The 21683-nt window shown below is 34.8% G+C and overlaps 1 protein-coding gene across 1 annotated transcript in view; it reads left to right on the top strand.

Annotated features, from left to right (window-relative positions):
• The window catches only part of VAChT (Vesicular acetylcholine transporter), a 33232-nt gene extending 22537 nt beyond the window's left edge, over positions 1 to 10695 (top strand). The window contains exon 2 of the mRNA XM_028304147.1: positions 5252 to 10695. Within this exon, the coding sequence (XP_028159948.1) occupies positions 5390 to 7231 (1842 nt within the window). The 5' untranslated portion in view covers positions 5252 to 5389 and the 3' untranslated portion in view covers positions 7232 to 10695. The remainder of the gene's footprint in view (positions 1 to 5251) is intronic.
• Positions 10696 to 21683: the final 10988 nt, after the last annotated feature.

Consider the following 21683-nt stretch of genomic DNA (forward strand, 5'->3'; position numbering starts at 1 on the left):
GCTGTAATTTCCAATTTCTTTTTTAGGATGTCTTCTTAGGAAGTAGGTTAAATTATTTTTGTAGCCGTGAAACAACTATATGTATCTGGCCCGCGACGGCCGCGGGCACGAGGTCGATACGAGCCGGTTACGTAATGGCTGCGGCGCACTGCACTGCAACGAGTCACGAGTGCCGCTGTGTTGTGCAACCTTTGTAAAAAAGTAGTATACATTATGTTCGTATAACCGTATACAATATGAATACATAGTTATATTTTACTATGGCAGCTTTCACGACTTTTACATATGAACTTAAGAACGATCTTTTTGTGTATTCATTTTAACACATTGATGTACCCACGAATTTTTTTTGTCATGTTGATGTTCTCACTCAATGGAAAACTTCCAGTATGATTTTACATTGTTAATGTTTGATTCGCATAAGTATAGAAAACAAATAATTTGAATTAATACAATTTCTCCTACATAAAAAACTAGATCTAATTTTTCTTCACGCTTCACCGATCCTATTGAATGACTTACTAAAAGCTTTGCTAATTTACCGACTGTAATTTCGTATGTTAATAATTTGAATAAGTGTGCTCATAAAATGAAAATATTACTCGTATAATGCCACTCTCGAACGAATTGACGTACATTTTATTACCGAAGCTAATTCCCCATCCACTCACCGCACAAAGGGCGTTCGTTCGAAAGCTCTACGCTACCAATTATTGCGCACTCGACTCTTACATTTGCGCATGTTTCTGCTGACCAAGCTGGTTTATGTACTAAACTGACCACTGCTCATGAAGGATCATTAGTGCCGAGGTTGGATAGGTATTTGCGGAATAATTGATTAGGAATTCACGCTAAAAGCGTGCTAGTCTTTAAGAGCCATTTTACATTTTCGTGCGAATTTCTAAGATTTTGGAAGCATGAATTACTATCTTAAGCAACACCCAGAGATTATTTAATAACTGCGAAAGATAGGTCGATCCTTGTTGTTGACCATTAATGAAACGGATTTACTAAAACTCTTTTGCTTAATTCACAGTGCCCCANTCAATGCGGAGAAGAAAGATGATGCGGGGGTCGGCTGGTGACTCCAAACAACTCAAAAATACAGCTGCATAAAACGGAAACCACCAACCTGCGGATCAGGAGACGGAGACCAGGCTTCGAGGGTCGACCCGTCGATATTTCTTGCGGTTTTATTATTTCAATATATTCAGCGGACTTTTCACATTTGACTGACGTTCCAAGACAACGAGTTTCTTCTTCTTAATTTTCTATAGAGGTTTTTCGCGTGACACTCAACACTGGCCACTTGGCTCCTGCGAAGGTGCTGGCCCCAAATCCGATAAACAGATTAGTGGGAAACCATCTCATGCAGCTAGATAATTTTGAGAGTTGGAGCCACCGAAGAAAAGGAAGATAAGAAATTTGGACATAGGCCCAACCAAACAGTTTTAAACGTAGGTATAAATTGGCAGGGCTATTAAAATGTGATGTAGGTTGACAGATCAAATTTGCCATCCTCAATATTATCCATTTATGACTAAAACTATCGAGCTCACTGTATGTGTATGTCCCTACCCTACTGACATAGAAATGAATAATAATTGTAAAACAGTCCTTTGGTGTCTGAATTTACTTTTGGTTTGGTAATCTCGTCTATTATAACACAATAAAAACAATTACAATATTCAAATAGTCATTCACGATGTATTCGATTATGGTGGTACAGTTCTAGTAAACCAATACAGTTCATAGAAAGTCATTAGTGTCACCTAGAATGTACTTACGATCTAGGTAAGCCGAAGTGAAATTATTAGCTGGAAAATAATCATCAGGATTTCATGGTTAAAACGGTTACATTTGATTTATTAGTTACGAACTTTAGTGAACGAAAGGTTTAATGACTGGTAAAATTGAAACATTGCGAAGTGATTCAATGAATATGAATATTAATTCACCTTACGCTGAGTTGCACCAACTAACTTGAACCGTAACAATAACTATAACTGTTGTTATATGGCGTTTGACAGATTTTTGACGTTTAATATACACTCGACATCAAATAAATCGCACCTCCCGCGACAAGCATTTTCAAACGTATGCATCCCCACATCCCACCAATATTGGCACCATTTAAAAGCCTAGTTCTAACCTTCATTTCATTAAAGGAAAGGTTTTTACCCCAAAAATGTGTCTTTAGAAGGATCCAGAGTCACTTCTTCAAAAAATAGGTAGTTACGCTAGAGCCAACTTTTATGGCTATAAAACTGTTAAGTTGGGATTAATCGCTATCCATCTGTTAAAGAGGACACGTGAAATCATTATCATTGATTGATCCCATAGGTGGGCCCAAAGTGAGGTATTTTTTCAAGTCACATTTATGGTATATGTTAATCATTTATTAAGAAATTAAATATGTTTTTCTTTAAGGATATTTATTGAGCTTTCTAATAACACCAATATTGTTGGGGCACCATGATTGTGTCAGAAGAAAATCGTTAAAGTACGCGTCGCGGAAGGTGCGGTTTATTTGATGTTGAGTATAGTTAAAGTTAAATGGTGCAACTCAGCCTAACCATTTGATTAACCTTTTATTTAATCCATTGTGTTAGGAAACTTATCATCAGTCTAAATCTCAAGACATAAATGTTCAAGGTGACCTGAATTCATATCCTTGGCCCAGCAAAACTTTTCGAGTAGGTCGTAGAAAATGGACGGAGGCCAGTAATGTTACTTTGCCAGAAGTGTTTTTGATGCGGGGGTTACCTTGGATACTTAATTTATATTCATACCTACCTCATTACATTAACAGTTACTAGTTCTACATCAACTGAAACAATATTATAAAGTATGTTATCAGTTATTGGTTCAACCTAAACATAAAAATTGGATCAACCTAAAACAATATTTTAAAGTCATGCGACCACATGAAATAGACTGAGGCGAGTTAGGTTAATTAAGTAAAGACAACTTTGAATTAAAATCAAATACATTAAACCACCAGTAAAATACTTATATTGAGAAACTTTAGCTCCATTTCCAAAATAAATATTTATAATCAGAATTCGTCAAAGAAAATTCTATTATGACCTGAACAAACCGTTAAATAAAACAATAGTCTCCAAAGATTTCTTTCTAGCCCAATTTAGTTTAGGATATTTAAATAAATTACTGAAAAAGACAAAGAAAACCTCTGATATTAGAACAAAGGTCATATTTAGATTGCCTATTTAAATGAAGACATTTATAATTTTTTCCCTGAAAGTTGTTTTAAGTTATGCTTCTAGGATTTCCTTTGACAAAAACTTCAGTATCTTTTTCAAGTTCATTAAGCTTCCAACCCTACAGAACTTTCCTCCTTTTTTGCATTCAGCCGGCGCCTTAACGAGGATTTTCCGCTTTTTTCCTCGACAACAGGTATTTTCTGCTATTTTCCCAACGAAACAACGTTTATTGAGGCCGTGTTTTGAAAGGCTTCAAAAGATTGCTTATAGGGTAATAGATTTGGCGTATTGTGGGAGCAGTCGGATTAGCTTTCACGAAAAGGTATTGGGGAGTGCTTAATTTAGTAACCATTTCCTTATTACTTAGGAGATATACACATAAATGAAAGCCTTAGTTTTTGTTTGTCACGAAGTGTTCTAAATAGAACACAAAAAGATATTGGAAAGTTACAATGTTTCTCTTCCTACTTCCTACCTGCAGTCTTGAAAGAAAGCATAGCTTACTAGAAGTAAGTAAGCACCCACGTCCGTAACTTATCTTACAAAGTTCGTTTTAAGTTCTAAAGCTCTTGTTACCCAGTTTGAAACAAGTTCAAAAGTGTAAGACTATAAATAGCTTGCAGAGTATGCTACCCTAGAGAATACCCGCAAATACAAATATCTCCTACTCCTGTTTGCAAAAACAGCGTTTGCTAAGAGCTGCGATCGAATTACTTATTGGATGAAAGACAGGCTCATTTCGGCCGAAAAAACCGAAAGAAAGACCCTTACTTACGACGGAACGAAAACCTGGTCAAGTCAAGACGTTGGGTATACTGAGGGTTCTGTGTGCTTACCATGAGTTTACGTTACGTGTGCTCGCTAGCGACTGCGTAAAAAAATGACATTAATTGTATGACATATTGTGCAGCGCCCCTAGCGGCTACTTTCAAGAAACAAAATCTCCACAGAGATTTTTGACGTTTTCGCTAGCGAGCACACCTAACGTAAACTCATGGTAGGTACACTGTACTATAAAATATAAGTACTAAATAGTTTTACCTACTTCATGGCTAAAGTTCCAAGTCTACATACTTAGTTTGGTAAAGCAATAAGTGGTTCACTATTATTATACAAATAACATTTAGGTATTAGTCACGAAAAGCTCTTTCAAATGGAGATTGATTAGGTATGGGCCGAATGTCAAGCTTTTGAAGGTTAATGTAATTACCGAATAGAAAGGTTTAGGTGTAACAAACATACTTTATAATAATGCTTATTTTTTAAGTTCACTAATTGGCTTAATCATTTAACCAAGACCATTTAATCATTTAATTTAGACCAAGTCTTGGTAAGTCTGAGTGGTTCTACTAAATACAAATTTCAGAAACTTGACAACTACAAAAAAAGTTTAGTAGTAGCCGATATTTGAAATTAGGGAACCCCAAACTTGCACAAGAAATTCCCCTCCGTTGATAATGACGGGGTCCCGGACAAATTGGATTTGGACTAAACAAGTCGTTACAATTACCCGCCGACCGTAGTGTTTTAACGAGAAAAGGCATTTGCCGACGAACACACCCCTCGAACAAAAAACTCAATCCAGATTTTTGAAAGAAAGACATTTGTCTTTCATCGCTTCAATTTCTTTTTTCACCATTTCTAATCATTCTGCTATAGACTAGCAGTCTTAACTGTAATTTTTTGCTTTTTAAAATAAATTCGTTTGCGTTATTATTTTCGCAACGCTTTTGTGTTACATGAAGCGTTTTTCAGAAAAACCTAGGGACTGTTATTTCAAAAGCAAGAGTACGAAAACATTTTACAAATTTTATATGTTTTATTTATTTTAATGTTTGTGCTTTGTTCAAAAGGACTCTGAATCGTCTTTGAAAAAGGAAGATTTCATTAAATTCGCACGGACGGAGGAACCATGTCAACTAACAGAAACAAAGATCGACTCAAAATCCTTTTGAAACAACACTTTTATCCCCGCGCGAGAGCGCCCCGAGGAAATGATATTAATGATCATTTCTGTTTGTCGTCAGGTTCCGAAGTCCTTTGCGAGGGTCGCGCCGCGGGAGCCAATGTTCAGTGAGCGGGCGAGCCGCGCGCGCACGACCATGATCACGGGCTCACACGCAACGTAGACATTTCTGAGCACACGGTAATCAGACACACTCAAGATGGCGGAAGGCGAAGGACCCCAGACGGTATGGCAGAAGATTGACAACACCGTCATCCCCGTCGTCAACCTCGAGGTGCGGGAGGTCCGCGAGGTATTATGGGAGAAGATCCAGGAACCCGGCTCCCAGAGGAAAATCATCCTGGTCATAGTATCCATAGCGCTACTCCTGGACAACATGTTGTACATGGTGATCGTGCCCATCATCCCCGACTACCTCAGGTACATAGGCGCGTGGGGCGAGGCCGGCTACGACCACGTCGTCGAGCTGCCTCCCATCAGGGAGGGCAACAGGACCATCATCCCCACCAAAATCATCCCAGCCTCGCACGAGGGCCAAGAGTCGGCGACGGGGGTTCTCTTCGCTTCAAAAGCGATAGTGCAACTCATGATTAACCCTTTTTCTGGTGCCTTAATCGACCGCATCGGGTATGACATACCCATGATGATCGGACTTATTATAATGTTTCTTTCGACTTCTATATTTGCCTGCGGCCGGAGCTACGGCATGTTGTTCTTCGCGAGAAGTCTGCAAGGCGTCGGCTCCGCTTTCGCCGATACTTCTGGCCTGGCCATGATCGCTGACAGGTTTACGGAAGAGAATGAGAGATCTAAGGCTCTTGGTATCGCCCTCGCGTTCATTAGTTTCGGCTGTCTCGTTGCACCACCTTTTGGTGGGGCATTATATCAATTCGCAGGCAAAGAAGTTCCGTTCCTAATTCTCGCTTTGATATCTCTCTTGGACGGATTTATGTTACTGTTGGTCATGAAACCACTGAAGACACAGATGAAGGAGGCGAGAGAGCCGAAGCCTGCCGGAACACCTATATGGAAGCTCCTGATGGACCCATACATTGCAGTTTGTGCTGGAGCACTCATGATGTCCAATGTCGCATTGGCGTTCCTTGAACCAACAATCTCATTATGGATGGAAGACAACCTTACCAAAGATAATTGGAAAATTGGCATGATTTGGCTACCAGCCTTCTTCCCGCACGTTCTCGGCGTAATCATTACAGTAAAAATGGCCAGGAAGTACCCTCAACAGCAGTGGCTGATGGCTGCGGGCGGTCTGGCGTTGGAAGGGCTCTGCTGTTTTATAATACCATTCGCAAACTCTTACAAAATGTTGATGATACCTATATGCGGAATTTGTTTCGGGATCGCTCTGATCGACACCGCCTTGCTGCCGATGCTCGGGTACCTCGTGGACGTGCGGTACGTGTCAGTCTACGGCAGCATCTACGCCATCGCCGATATATCGTACTCCTTCGCTTACGCCGTGGGGCCCATCATCGCCGGCGAGGTGGTCGAAGCCATCGGTTTCACCGCCTTGAATCTGTTTATAGCCTTCAGCAATCTTCTCTACGCTCCCGTCTTGATGTACCTCAGGCACATTTACGACTTCAAGCCGTTCGAGAACGAAGCCAACATTTTGATGGCCGACCCGCCCGACAAGGAGTACCAGACGTACAGTTTGCAAGACCAGAGACCCGTGAATGGGGAATACAAGAATCATTTGGAGTACTCCAATGTGTCTGGTCAAGTGGCGGGGACAGAGGAGTCGAACGTGGACGCGGGCGGGCAGGGGTACAATTACGACCAGTCGTACCAGGGGGGTTATCAGAACTACGGGCAGGGGTACGAGCAGCAGCAGCAGCACCAGCAGGACTACCAGCAGCAGAGTCAGGGTTACAGCCAGCCGCGGCAGCTGCCGGCGCAGCCGCAGCCTCCGGCCAGCAACCCCTTCAGGGCGGCGGCGGCGCCCGCGCCCGCCCCGGCCGCCGCCCCGGCGCCCGCCCCCGGGCCTGCCATCAAGAACCCCTTCCGGCAAGGCTTCTAGAGCGCTCTAATTCAGTGTTGTTGTCTATATTTTTGAATTTACTTGTTGTGTAATTATAAATGTCTTATATTTGGGTACTACTTCGATCACTGAGCCGCATCCCATCGGCGGCGGGTTATTTAGTATCTGATTAGATGTCTATTAACTAGCTGTGCTTGTAATATATGATATTGTAGAATATTTCGATGGCCGCTTGCATGATGGCGTTTTGATACTAATTATGCCATAGTAAAGGCTTCAATGTACATTCGTACAAAATACTTTAAGATTATAGTTCCGGTGTAATCAATAAATGTATTGCTAGAGAGACGCCATCTTGTCAACCGCCACGCTGTTTTCCTTGTTGATATTGTATTGTTCGGATGTAACTAAATACAAACTGTTGATTATGCCTTCTCTTAGTGTATAGAAAACTTATCCGAAAATAATAAGAACCAAAGTAACGTAAAGACCAAAATGATTTATTGGACTTTAGAATTGATACTAATATTATAGTCAAAGCATTCACACTTTGTAAAATTAGATACGAAATGAGATCTAAGCACAGACATACCCAAAAAGAGTATAATATGCTAAGTCACACTTCACACTCAAATTATCATGTTGGTCAAATTTTACACAGTGTCAATACAACTAGACAGAGCGAATTATGCAAGTGTGCGTGATTGCTGAACCCGAGCCTGTAAGAAAAAGTAAAAATCAAACAATTAGAGGACAATTATGATAATTGGTGAATACTAAAACTACATGGATCAGTATTTTGAGTAGTTTGCGGTTCTCATTTTTTTTAATAGTTTCGGGTTCGACAACTTACGCACATTTTGAAATTTCACTCTGCACATTAACTTTAAGATAAAATATAATAAGGACACTAATATTAAAAATGCAATATATCAAAAGCACGATGTAAATGTTGTTAAAGCGCTATAAAAAGCACAAAGTCGTGTAAGGGCCTAAGATATTATATTTATTACGTGGTCTTTTGGCACTCACGGTTAACTTCTTTGTTATACACGAAACCATTTTAGAGCGCAAAAGTTTCAGCAAAATTTTCAAATATAATTGCGTTATATTATTTTGACATTTAGTAAAGGTCATAAACATATTTTTGTAAATAATCATGAAATTCGTATCAAGATTCTTATAAAATCTCTGTGTTAACACAATTGAGCAGCACAGTTTTGAATCTCGATTATCGTATCGTATTTTTAGATCATATATCGTAATTTATAGGATAAATCGATATACATATAAAGATTATCTTCCTATGCTATACCAGCAATATTAGTGTAAGGTTAATATGTCGCTTCTAATCAATTCTTATTCGACTTAATATCAATTAAAATATCAATTAATGGTAGGTCTAGGCTAAGCAACCAACTTGTGATAAAGTTGCAACCAAGGTAACGAAACATATCAGAATCTTTTGATTCACGTAGGCTAATGTTAGTTTGTATAGTATATTGTCTGTAGCTAAGTAATATATTTCTGTCGTGTTTAATATCGAGTACTTGTAATTAAACTGTAATTGTTTAGCCATCAGAGCAACGAGACGAAACCTTGCGACGGGATTAAGGCATTGAAACTGCAAGAAATTACTTTTTATCTTTAACAAAGTCGCGGAATTCAAAACATATCGCAATAATATTGTTATTTTTGTTCAATTTACAATGAGGAAAAAAGTGCTTAAAAAAGTTTAATAGAATGTCCAATAATTATTAATTCAAATAAATTCCAAATTGATCGATTAAATAAAAACAATATATTATGTAGATAATAGAGGCGTAGACGACATCACATCAGTCTACATTTTATTATTATAACAACACATATACAAATACCTAAGGTGCACAGTTTTTGTCTTGAAGTGCCCCACTTGAACAAAAACTAATTTATTATACTATGTAGTAGAATATGTGGAAATTTTAAAATCAGAATGATATTTTCGATATTTATGTATATTTTACAACAATATTTATATTACATAATATAAAAAAATATATATGTATAATCATTATAAAACATACTAGTCGCAGATCATAATCCCATCGCAAGGTCTCCAAATAGATTTGATTTGCAGATGACATTACAGCAGAGTCGAAATTTAAAAGTATCTAAAATAATTGTACAAGATAAAGTGACGAGCCCGATATGTCAATTGAAAGAATGTATAAAGTAAAAGTGATTATTGTGAATAATGTTCGTAAATGCTATTGTATAACGAGAGTGCTATGATACAATTCAGTTGCTACGCGGAAATAACATTTATGTATTCAAACATATGGGTTACGATTCGAGTATTCGTTTCAGTTGTCCATTCGGAAAGAACCTTGCCTGCAAAGTACAATAGTGTATAGTCAAATTCCTCTGCACAAATTTAGTTGTCTCGCACAAATTTTGGTACTCCAAACCATTTATTATAGAGAGGTTATTGATTCCTAAATAATATTAACGTCTGGATAAAATAAATCCTAATACTAAATCACAATTGTTATCAAGCGATCTCTCTTAAATATAAATGTAAGTTTAGCGTCAATTTTCGTGTCAAATTCTCCCGAAATTCAATTAATTAGTAGTTGGCACAAAAGAGTTTATATAAAACTTATATTTAAGTAGCAATTGCTTTGTATATCTTGACTTTGAAGTTTGTATTAAGTATAAATAAAATTATACTCTGTGTAATATTAACCATATTTTTTCTAAGTAGACGGTCAGACGAAATGCGATCATATACCTACACTGGCCTTTTCCATTTTTTAAAATGCAATCACTTTTTAAATAGATTTAAAGAAGTTTAAAAATAAAAAGGACTTGAAAAAGAGTATAATAATTTACTATAGTTTCAAAGAAGCTTATAAAATTTGCAGTAAAACTTTTTTTTAAATGTTTAACTTGTATAAGTTACAAAATAATTTGAAATTTTAAAAGTGAATTTTTTACTTTTGCAGGCCAGTGTAGAACATACGAGTATTTATTACACTTATATTTATCTCAACACAAAGTCAAAATATATGTACAGCATAGAATTCTGTTGTGAATTATATCTTATTCAATTTAATGTGCGTGCGTTTATATTTAAATTATATTATTATTGTATGATAATATAACTTATCAGCAATAACAAAACCGATATATATCACATACATATCATTAGTATTAAGGATATACAATTTTGGATTTATATAAGTATATTATATATTTATTATGTACGCCTTTTTGAAATAGATATTCAGAGAGTGAAAGTATTGATGATGTAATAGATTTCATAAGGTCAATATAGTTTATATGTAATTCTTTTGATTTACATACATTTTCTGATATTTTTTAGTAACGGACGGAATATTTCCATATACATCTTATATAGGGTCCTTCTAAATCAGCTACGTTCCGTTTAATGGGAGCATGTATACGTCACACTGAATACGTTCCCAAAGTTTGAGCCAAAAATTCAGGCTAGTTTCCGAGATAATTAAGGAAACAACTTCATTTCTTATCAACCCAATACAACACCCTGTTCAGCTGATTCACTACTACACTGACAAAAATCCGCACGCACACGAGCTTACGTAATGGCCGCCATTGCGCTTGTGCTGCCGTTGGGCCACTGGCCGCGAACACAAGAGTGCCGCCTGACGACGGACCGGGCGCCACACAAGCTATTCTAGGGCTACTANCCCAAATTGTAAGACGAAATGAATTTTTATTTTTGTTAGAAAATGTAACTTTGTAAAATCATTATAAAACACATACTCAAATTTGGTGAACTTGTTCAGTGTACCGTATAGATGCCCCCATTAAAAGGAATGTAGCTAGTTTAGAAGGACCCTGTATATTTAATTGACAACTGGGGCATTATCAGCCCTAAAAATCAAACTATAAAGACATAATTATCTATAATCAAAAAGTCATTACATATCGTAGATAAATGAATCTCGTTTATCTTTTAATGTTTACTTACAAGTTCATAATAAATATATTATTCTGAGTATGTGTGTATGAATGAGCGACTGGGTTTTTCTTGGGCATTGAGCATTAATGCCGATTGATGATCTCTATAAATTTTTTACATGTAGGTTATCTAAGATTATTTTCTAAGAAATCTAACTGCAAATAAAAATTGGGAATTCTTCTTAAGTTATAAACGACGATGTCAATCCCAGACAAGAACTTGCAAGGTAATAAAAACAATACTAAATTGTTTTAATCCATAAAATACCTCTTGCGTACTTATTTCTCTAAATGGCTATGCATGAAGAATCTGAAGAATTTGCAGTGCAGTTAGATTTCCCTTTTAGATCGATACCCGTCCGTTAGCTCTACGACTATCTATCTATCGTGTTTGGCTTTAGGAACGTCGTTATAAATCTTATAATCATTTTGAAAACAACTTATGTTTTATGTAATACGTTGTATATTTAACTAAACATATTAATTTGGATGAAGTAAATCCCAGTCATTTAAAATTTCTTTTAAATAGAGAGTACCTACAACCTTTTACGAGTATAGTAAATAAGTTATATCAATTTTAAAAATCCTAATTTCATTAATTATGTTATTTTTTTGTATGTAGTGATGTAGTCATAATATTTAAATACCTAGTTATTTTTATGTTTACATTTGTATTATGTTATATAATTTGTACAGTAATCATATCTATTCATATCAAAGCAGTTCGGTGTAATGTGCAATTTAATATAAGTTAGTAGAGGTATTTACTTATTAATTACTAGCTTTCCGCCCGCGGCTTCGCCCGCGTGGAATTTTGTCTGTCACAGAAAAACTTTATCGCGCGCGTCCCTGTTTCAAAAACCGGGATAAAAACTATCCTATGTTCTTTCCCGGGACTCAAACTATCTCTATGCCAAATTTCATCAAAATCGGTTGCGAGGTTTAAGCGGGAAAGCGTAACAGACAGACAGACAGACAGACAGACAGACAGACAGACAGACAGACAGACAGAGTTACTTTCGCATTTATAATATTATAGTTGGGATTGTAAATAATTATAATTATTGTAAATAATTACGACATCTTTTATTTTTATTTTTTTATAGAGTAAAAATGTAGGGTTAATAAATTTTACATTAAGTTGCTTATGATTTAAAAGCATTTTAAGTGGACAAAATGTGGCCATTTTTTTTCTTTTTACTTCAATAACAATGCTTTGTTTCGTTTAATTATACATCAATATTATAGTAATAACGATAAATTATATGATAATTTGAAGTGTAAATATAAAAACCAAACGCCCACAAAAATATGAGTGATAGATGGAGTCATTAAGCCGTAGTGTGTATAAAATTATATTGCAAACACTATTTCTTCATTATGTTCACTAGATTTTCGAAAACTTTAGTATTCTATTAGCATGTTTTCTCTAGTTTATTTCTATTTCATTTAGAATGAAACCCGTTTTGTTACCATCCAAAGTTATTATAGCTGTTCTTATGTAATTAGATGAGCATTATCAACTAGTTTTTTTTAGTAAGATAATATATAGCTAGCTTTGATTAGGGTTTTAGTAGATCTTCTATAGGAACAATGCTTTCTATTGTATATTATTCATAAATAAATACCTCATTCGATATAAAAATACGTAGGCACTAGTTTCTTTGTGATTAAATCAGCTTCGTATCTTGTATCGTAGGTAATTAACTTAAGACCAAGTCTTGACACCAGGTTTGAGAAAAAAAAAGTTACATATAGGTACTTCTATTTTAATTAATGATAAAAATATAACATTGGTGGAGAACAAGTGCAATTTGTTATTTTTAACGAAAAAAAAATCCAGAAACTGATAAAAATATTTTTGTCTGTACAAGTTTCTTGTACCTTCAATAGCCTAAATTGAATTTCTGAATTTGAATAATACGCTCTAAACGTTGCTTTACTCCACGACACTCACTCGAAATAAAAAACGGGCGAATGTAGGTATGCCGTGTTATATTTTCCAAACGGCAGCATTCAGTGGCATGCCCAATAAAAGAAATATAATCGACGGGAATTTGATTTATATCACATCCGTTGAGTTCCATATACATCAGATTACATCTAATAACGAATGACGAACTAAGTACCTATACAGGTGATAAAAATTATGAAATAAAACATAATCGATTTGAAATATCTAGTGTCTGGAATTCAATTGTTTAAAACCCAAACAAACCAAGAGTCAGAACTAAATTTATCTAACAAATGGTATAATACCGTTATCATAATAGGAATGTACAGATTATTCAAAATAACGGTTATATTCCACCAACGGTATATTTAAAATATTAAGGAAATTTAGATTTAAATATGCTTGGTGAAATTACATATAAATATTATGATATATTAGAATAATATAAGACTATATTATTATCAATATCACTATTATTACAATTCACTATACATATTCATATTGTAGGCATGTGTATCGTAGTTTAGGTAGTTTTACTAACATAAAGACTAGTTTGAACACTCGTTTAGTGTTATTTAATCCTGTTCTAGTATAAATCGGTTTCATTACGGATATTTATACAAAAATAGTATAAATATCAATATTATACTTAACAAGAGAAGTTTTTGCGGTGGTTAATAAATAAAAACGTATGTACGTACCGTCACCAGCTAATATCTTTCAGTATAATATTTTAAATTAATGCTCTTAGTAGTGGATTGATAATTATGCTGGCGACCGTTCATAATAGCACACCAAACGTAACATTTTTACCATAAGACCGCCCTTATTCCCCTGGAATAACAGCGATTTCGCTGTAAAAAAGTTACACTTGACGTGCCGTTGACTATTCATGCTTGAAATTAAAATTATTTTTAAAATGAGGCCGATTTTTACTTAGATGTTTGTAATATAAAAATTAATCACATTACGTAATTACGAATGTTGTTTCGATAATTTATTAGTTTATTGTTTCAGATATTATTTAATTTTAGTAAGTTATGGCTTCAGAATAGCTATGTAATATAATGGTTGAACGTTTAGGAAAAATTTAATGGACTTAATATCTTGGGATAATATATTTGAAATAACCTTTTCATTAATTTACTTAGTAAATATTCAAAAATCTCGTTACGGATTGCAGAGTCAATGTTTTTTTTATTACTATAAGTATAATAATGACATAATTTTATATAAATATAATTTTGAATTCATATTCATTCATAATGAATGACACAATAAATGATTGATTGATTAATGTAACAATTTAATAATAATGCCCAAGATATTGGCCCATCAGATAATTATCATGTATCTACTTAGTAAGTGGTAACGAAAATATCAGATTATAATCTTATAACCGAATATTCTATATAGTTGTACGTAAAGTGGTCAAAATTAATCAGTGATCGAATAAAATTGTTACACCAAAAATAATTTGTGTTTTTTTTTACTTATAACAACACACAAATACTATTTCCCTGATGTGGGTCTATATTGTGATAAGAAATTAACCTTCTTCAAAGAAATTTAATCAGAAGAACTTTTTATAATGCCCATAATAGGTACTTGCTGCGTTAATCTATGTAAACGCCATTGTCGCAATCACTTTTTTGTGTGCCCAGTAACTAAAGTTGAGTTAAAGCACCAAAAATAATATTTTACTGTCCTGAACCAACACTTCTAAAAACTTTTTTCTAGGTATGATTTATTTATAGTACCAGTAGTTTATTTGTATCGCGGTCGTCTGTCAGTATTAATTTGCTTTCCATATCTGAAATCAATTCATTTGTCTGGCTATGCAAATCCACCAATTACGGATTCTGCCAATTTTAGGAAACCACTCAGCATAACAAACCTTATATCTGTGTCACAAGATCGCTTTTAGCTCGATTCGACGTGAATTTCACAGATCCAAATTGGTTTTAAGCCTTCATTCATTTGAAATTGACCTTTGCTACGATAAAGTAGAGTATATTTTCTCACAATTCAAACTCAAACGCCAGTCAAACGTATTTTGAACTTTATCGAATGGACATATGATTGGGATTTCAATGTTTTAATTAGGGAAGGGTCAGATATAGACATACAGGGTGCGGTGAAGTTGTTTTCAATAGTAATTAGTTAAATTAGAGGGGCTAGGTGTTCTCCCGTGTTTTGATCAAAGGAGATTTTGTATGGTTCTTTTGATATTGCGTACTCTATCGTGTTACGTAGTATATCGTGTCTATGAATAAAGTGAGGACTGCACTCGTCGGCTTTGAAGTAATGAGTATTCTGTCAGTGAAATAGTTCTTTGTTTAGTATCATGTAGTAATTTTTTTGATAGATTAATGCCCGTTTTCACCATCGATCCCTAATTTTTAAGTGACCCCTAAGAAAACAAAATTCCTGTTATGTGTAACCATATGGGTATAAGTGTCCCAAAAATCGAACGTTTCATAGGCATACACTAACTAAAAATATTTTAGCTAATAAAAATAATAAATCGTCATATTGTTATTTACAAACAAGATTAATAAATTACGAGACGTCATTAAAGTTATCATGAAAAACCTTTTCATACACATTTAAGTGGAGGGTAGAGAATTTTTTTTACAATTTGTTTAAAAATACAGGGTGTAAAGGTGGCCAAGCCCATCATTTGTGCCAAACAATAAGTGCGTGAGCATGATCCCTCTTGACTTGGCCCTTACCACCCTCTGGCGGGCTGAGGGCCATTGATCTGTTTGCTCGCCTTTTGGATTAATTGGGAGTTCTGGAGAGCAGCCAGGAGTGAGGGTTTGTATGGAAGGCAAATAGGCAGGTATAGACAGATCGAAAGCGAAAGGTCACTGATTGACTGACTCACTCATCACGAAATCTCAGAAACTGCAAGTGCTAGGAGTCTTAAATTTTGCATGGGGGTTCCTTTTAGAACGTAGGTACTCACTAAGACGGGATTTTGAAAAATTCAACTCTTAAGGGGGTAAAACGTGGACGGGGGGCCGTGTGAAAGAGTCTTAGATAATGATCTGATGAAGGAAGCAGTAAAAAAGAAAAGTGAAAATTGAAACATAAAATATATTGATTTAATAATATTACAATGTTACCATGATGTACAAAACTTTTCAAATACGACCTTATTAGATGCCGTACTACCTTGGTACTATTAGTTATTCTGTGCGTACGCAAAATAACAAATAAAAAATAAGAAATCAAACTCAACCAACAGCAAATGCTTAGAAATGAACTCATCATTCCGCAACGTAAAGGCATATTTAAAGCAAAATAAATGCCGACCAACGGGACCCTACACCCGCAACTTAATTTACGCCAGCGCAAACCTCGCAAAATTTCCGAACAAACCGAAATATGTCCCCTCAACAATAATGATTATGAACATCGAATGGTTTTATAATAGTTTTACCGCCGCGGATTTTCTCAGCGATTTACCGCAAGGGGCGAGGGTCGGGGTTCGACGCCTGTGAAAATTTAACAAGCCCCCGGCTGGCTCGGTGCGTTTCGATTATAAGTATTTGATGAATGCTTATTATTTATTAATTAACGGCTTAGCAACTAAGAACATTAAAGTAAATTGGGTTTATACCTACGAGTATACACGTGTTTGTCACTATTGTCTTTGATTTTAATTGATAATTATTTCGTGTAAGATTGTAATAAATAAAATATTAGTAGCAAATAAATTCAATGTTACGAGTATATTTGTTTTTTCAAAAATGAAGTAACGTTTTCAAAGATCTTTATTTTCCATTAAAAGAAACATAAAATACATTTCGCTAACACGAGCTTTCTAAAAATAAGTCTGGTATCTATTTTTATGCATCTCTCTTTACTGACCCTTACTGTATCTCAAAGTGTTTTGAATCGAATATATTCAAATTGTGTTTATTGTGAAATCACAGGTACATAAGTCAGGTCATTAAATTTGTATGATAGATCAGCTATAAAGATTACTTTTTATATCAAAATATATTAGATTCCCGAGGGACCTTAATTTTTTTCCAATATTCTTTTGCGAACGAAATACAGGTTTTAATAAACGTCGTAATACAAAGTGAGAACCTTTGCATTATAAAAGAAATACTAAATAATAAATCCTCCAGCGAATCTCTAGCAAAAATTGATTTATTGAAAATAGTCCGCTAACGGCTACGGATTTGCTACGGCGTAGTTGCCGTAGCTCGTAGCGCCGTAGTAACCTTGTTACGTAGCTCGCGCGGAGGTCACCCTCTGTAATTACGGGTGATATATTTTGGACACGTATTACGTCGCATTAAAAAGGATTAGGGTAAAATTAAAAAAAAAAGGGTTATTTGTGGAACTTTGGCGTGGCGACTATTGGCGTGTGGCGACTCGTTATGCTTTGGCTCGAAGTTTTTTGTTGTGTACCGTCACATTATTTTTATTTTTGTTTAAATGTTGATAGTTTGATTTTGTTTGTAATGTAGTTGTACACTCATTATGTTTAAATAATTTAAATTGAAATGTTTCTCAGTAAGTGAATTATTGTTAATTCTTATGAGAAATAAAGTTCTTACACCGTAACTTGTTTCTAGTCTTTTTTCGTTTATTTTAGTATTCTACTTTAATAGATGTAAGTAGTTCCTAAATAATTATATGTTAACTATTTGTTCAAATGAATTAATCCAGTGTCGTACATTATTAGCTAGCATGACAAGGCATTTTAATTTTGTTAATTGCTGTATTAGTATAGACTTACGTATGAGTACTATAATCAACAAAAATAGTGTCTTACTTTGTATTGTTTCTCAATTTAAAGAAAGTTAAAAGCAGTATTTTAATTAAAGTATGAAATATTTCCATCCTTGCGTGTGTCAGGGGCCAAATTATGGCCCCTCGTTAGTGGGCGGGGGTCCTTAACTCGATTGTCGCGGCCGCTGACTTCGTTGATTAAACAATGTACACCATGCTCCACGCATACTCGTATGCTGTGGTTATGGCAGATTAATAGTGGCTGGTTTCTTGCGCTTCTTCTCAGCACTGGCCTATTTATTGTCCCGAAGCAGAGGTAGAGTTAATACTGGGATGTGTAAAAGTAGTTTTAAAAGCCTACTTACAAAAATAAATGAGTTTAATGAATCAATCCCNTTTAGGACTTCTTTTGTTTCTTCTCTTGCTTTTGTCCGTACTGAACTGTCATGGTTTCAATATATTTGTAAAACCGTAAAAGAAAGTGTTTTAATTAAATGGCACCATGTTCTACGAAACAGCACTTAATATTACTAACAGTATCACGTATTTTTATGTATAGTGATGTGCAAGTACTTGTGATCTCTCTTCGCACTTTGCGCGTGTTTATTTGGTCAGATTGTTAAGTTCAAGGAGCAAGTTGAGGGCCTGGTGATCTATCACACAGGGATTACCCTAGTTTAGACACCAGTCTCTCGCAAAGGTTCTGTTATTGTAACATTCACAATATTGTAGTGCCCATTATTCTTTGTTACCTTTGTGAAGAGAAAATAAACATTTATTTTATTATTATTATTATAGTTTCAAAGTGAGTTTTATAGTTTTAGATTAATATACTCTTGAAAGTTAGGAGTTTCAGATATCTTATAGACATTTTATTAAACAATTAGCGACTCGCCCCGGCTTGGCTTTGCAAAGTCGATGTATACCTTCCTCTTGGATCACTCTATTTATTGATGAAAACAGCATTAAAATCAGTTGAGTAGTTTGAAATATCTAAGGGAGCGACTTTATTTTTATGTTTAACAATAAGGTAACATTGAAAAGCATAAAGAATGTCCTAACGTTCTCGCTAAAGCTAACCTAACAAAGGTTTAGTGCTAAAACTAGAATACAGCAACATAAAAACCTGTGTTGAATGTGCACGTAACAATTAAGAAACAAAGTAACTTTCCGCCATTCTACTTTGTATCAAATTGCAGTTATTTCGCAAACTGCAGTACACAAACTTAAACTTGCAATGACTATTATTATGCACGAGGCAACTTTGTCGTAAAGAAACTGTTGAAGTTCTCGTACTTGAGACACCCTTGGAGACGGTTTAGCATTTAACGTCTACTTCCAGGTACTACTAAACTACATATTTAGAACTAATAAAAAAACTTACTATCATCATTCGTACCTATCATCGTAATAGTCAATTAATTAACTAGTAAACTTTTAAGTTTTTAAAGTCGTTTCATTTTAGGAAGATACTAGGATTAAAGAAAGTCTTTCAGTCAATGAAGATTATAAACTGTGAACTTTGTTTCAGTTTTGGTTAAAAATTTAGAAAAGATGAAGTGTTTTTATAATCGCCAAGAAAGAAAACTCACAGATAGTTTTTTTTGGATTCCGATAGAAAGAAAGAAAGAAAGAAAGAATGATTTATTATTTATTATTTCTTTCTTTCTTTCTTTCTTTCGATAGCTTATTACAAAATGTTCTAAAATAGAGATGAATTTTCGAAAGACAGGCCAGTATAATTTAGCGCTAAAACGGTGAGCTTACACTAAAAGCATCCGCATGAAATGTCATCAACCTATGACAAATATTTGTACAATATTTCCCCCACGATTCCAAAATTGAAATGGCAACACAACGAGTTGGCGGTGTGAAGATGTTTGGGGTCCACACCTGGCATCGATCGCACCTGGTCGCCATGGCAACGCCCCCCGCCCGCTCACACGCCGCCCTAACGCCATAAGCAGAGCGGATAGCGGAAAACTATACTTCGTCTAAACTTATGCCCGTTTTCACTCTCCAATTTTTAAGTGACCCCTATGGTAACACATGACAGGAATTTAGTTCCCATAGGGGTCACTTACAAATTAGGGATTGATGGTGAAAACAGGCATTATTCTAACTATTCACTATTTCGGAATGACAAAGAATGAAATGACTTTTACTTGCAAAATAACGGTAAACACATAAAAAATAACATTTTGATTATGATTGAGTTACCAAGTTCCTGAATCTAAGTAGTGTAAGTAGTCAGACAGAGCAGTAGCAGCAGTTAAGCAAGTGAGATCATGATAATCATAAGAATGAAGAGTGCGATCATGATATCAATGAAAAAAATACATGCTCTGGACGTCTACAATAAACTAATCTTTGTTGAAATTCTATGAAAGTAGAAGCTGGTGAACTTATTATAATAAATTAGCTTGTCTTTCATATTGAACCGTCTACCCATTACACTGTAAACAAATAACTTCAAAGCCAGAGCTAAGTCGTGCAGAAAAAGTAAACAAACTAAAAATAGCAACCGTTACATTTCCACGACTTTTAGCTTTTAGTTTTTATCGTGGAGCCGCTCGTACTTTAACAGAAATGAAAAATGTATTACTTGTACAAGATTAACCCGACTGCGTCGCGAGGGTTTTGCTTTTAAAGCAAATAATAAAGTAAAGCTGCTGTACTTTAGAAAATTCATTTCTGAGTTTAGAAAGTTTTAACAAAGATACTTCTTTGTGTACACAAAGAGTTCTATCTAAAACACGCTGCATGCCAGTATTCTTACAAGGCATATAGATTTTGATTTTATATAAAATCTTACTAAAACATATTGTCACCTAAATGGATATTGTGCTGTGTACTATCCCTAAATAAATAAATAAAATTAAGGTTGTTCAAAGAAGTAATTAATCATATTAGCCGTCTGCTTTCATCTTTTAGTAACTATATTCCGATTAAATTTCGTATCTTTCATCTACCCATTAATACGTTCGAGTCTTTAAAAATAGATCGAAATATGAAAAAAAAAATGAAAAAACATTTATTCAGTATCTTTTAAGTTAACATAATTGTTGCAAGTGGCTGGGGTCTCCTTTTAAGTATAATACCTGTGTTAGGAAATATGAATCGAGAAATGTAGTTAGTCTCTCATAAAACATTTATTCAATAGCAACATAATTTCACAGAGACAAACTAAATAATTCAATGTGAACGAAATAAATTGAAAACACAACTAAGATAATGCCATTTCAAGAGCTTTAGTTTCAAATACAGCAACTAGTAATCTCGCTGCGTTTTGCAGCTCTAATGAAAAAGTAATTAATCCAGAAACTGCGACAAAACAGGTTCTGTCCACTACTTGCTGAAAAATACTTGCTATTTACTAACATGTAGGAAATAAAAATAAAACTGCTTCAACTAAGGACTGTTTCAGTTTTACAAAAGAGGATGTAGGTTGATACCTTTCTAGTTTTTCTGGAATTTATCGATTCTGCTCTCTCATTACATTTTCCTAACATACTTACCTACTAAAATTATATTGCTTAGAGACGCAGAATAATTATGTACTCTACAGGTAACTATGGTATACCTATAGCTAACGTTATCCAATAACAAGGGATACCTGCGACTAACTCGTAACAAGTCTTCACACTTACATACATTTAGTTTTTCACTTAATTATTTCCCCTTTGACGAAAAATTATAATAATTTATATTCGAGGTTAAATAGTTATTAATATTTAATATTAACAAGATTTAAAAATATTCTATTGTAAAGCATTATCCTTTTCCGTTATCAGC

The sequence above is a fragment of the Ostrinia furnacalis genome, unplaced genomic scaffold (assembly GCF_004193835.3).
Source record: "Ostrinia furnacalis isolate ACB-3 unplaced genomic scaffold, ASM419383v2 OfSCF0140, whole genome shotgun sequence".
In the NCBI taxonomy this organism is placed as follows: Eukaryota; Metazoa; Arthropoda; class Insecta; order Lepidoptera; family Crambidae; genus Ostrinia; species Ostrinia furnacalis.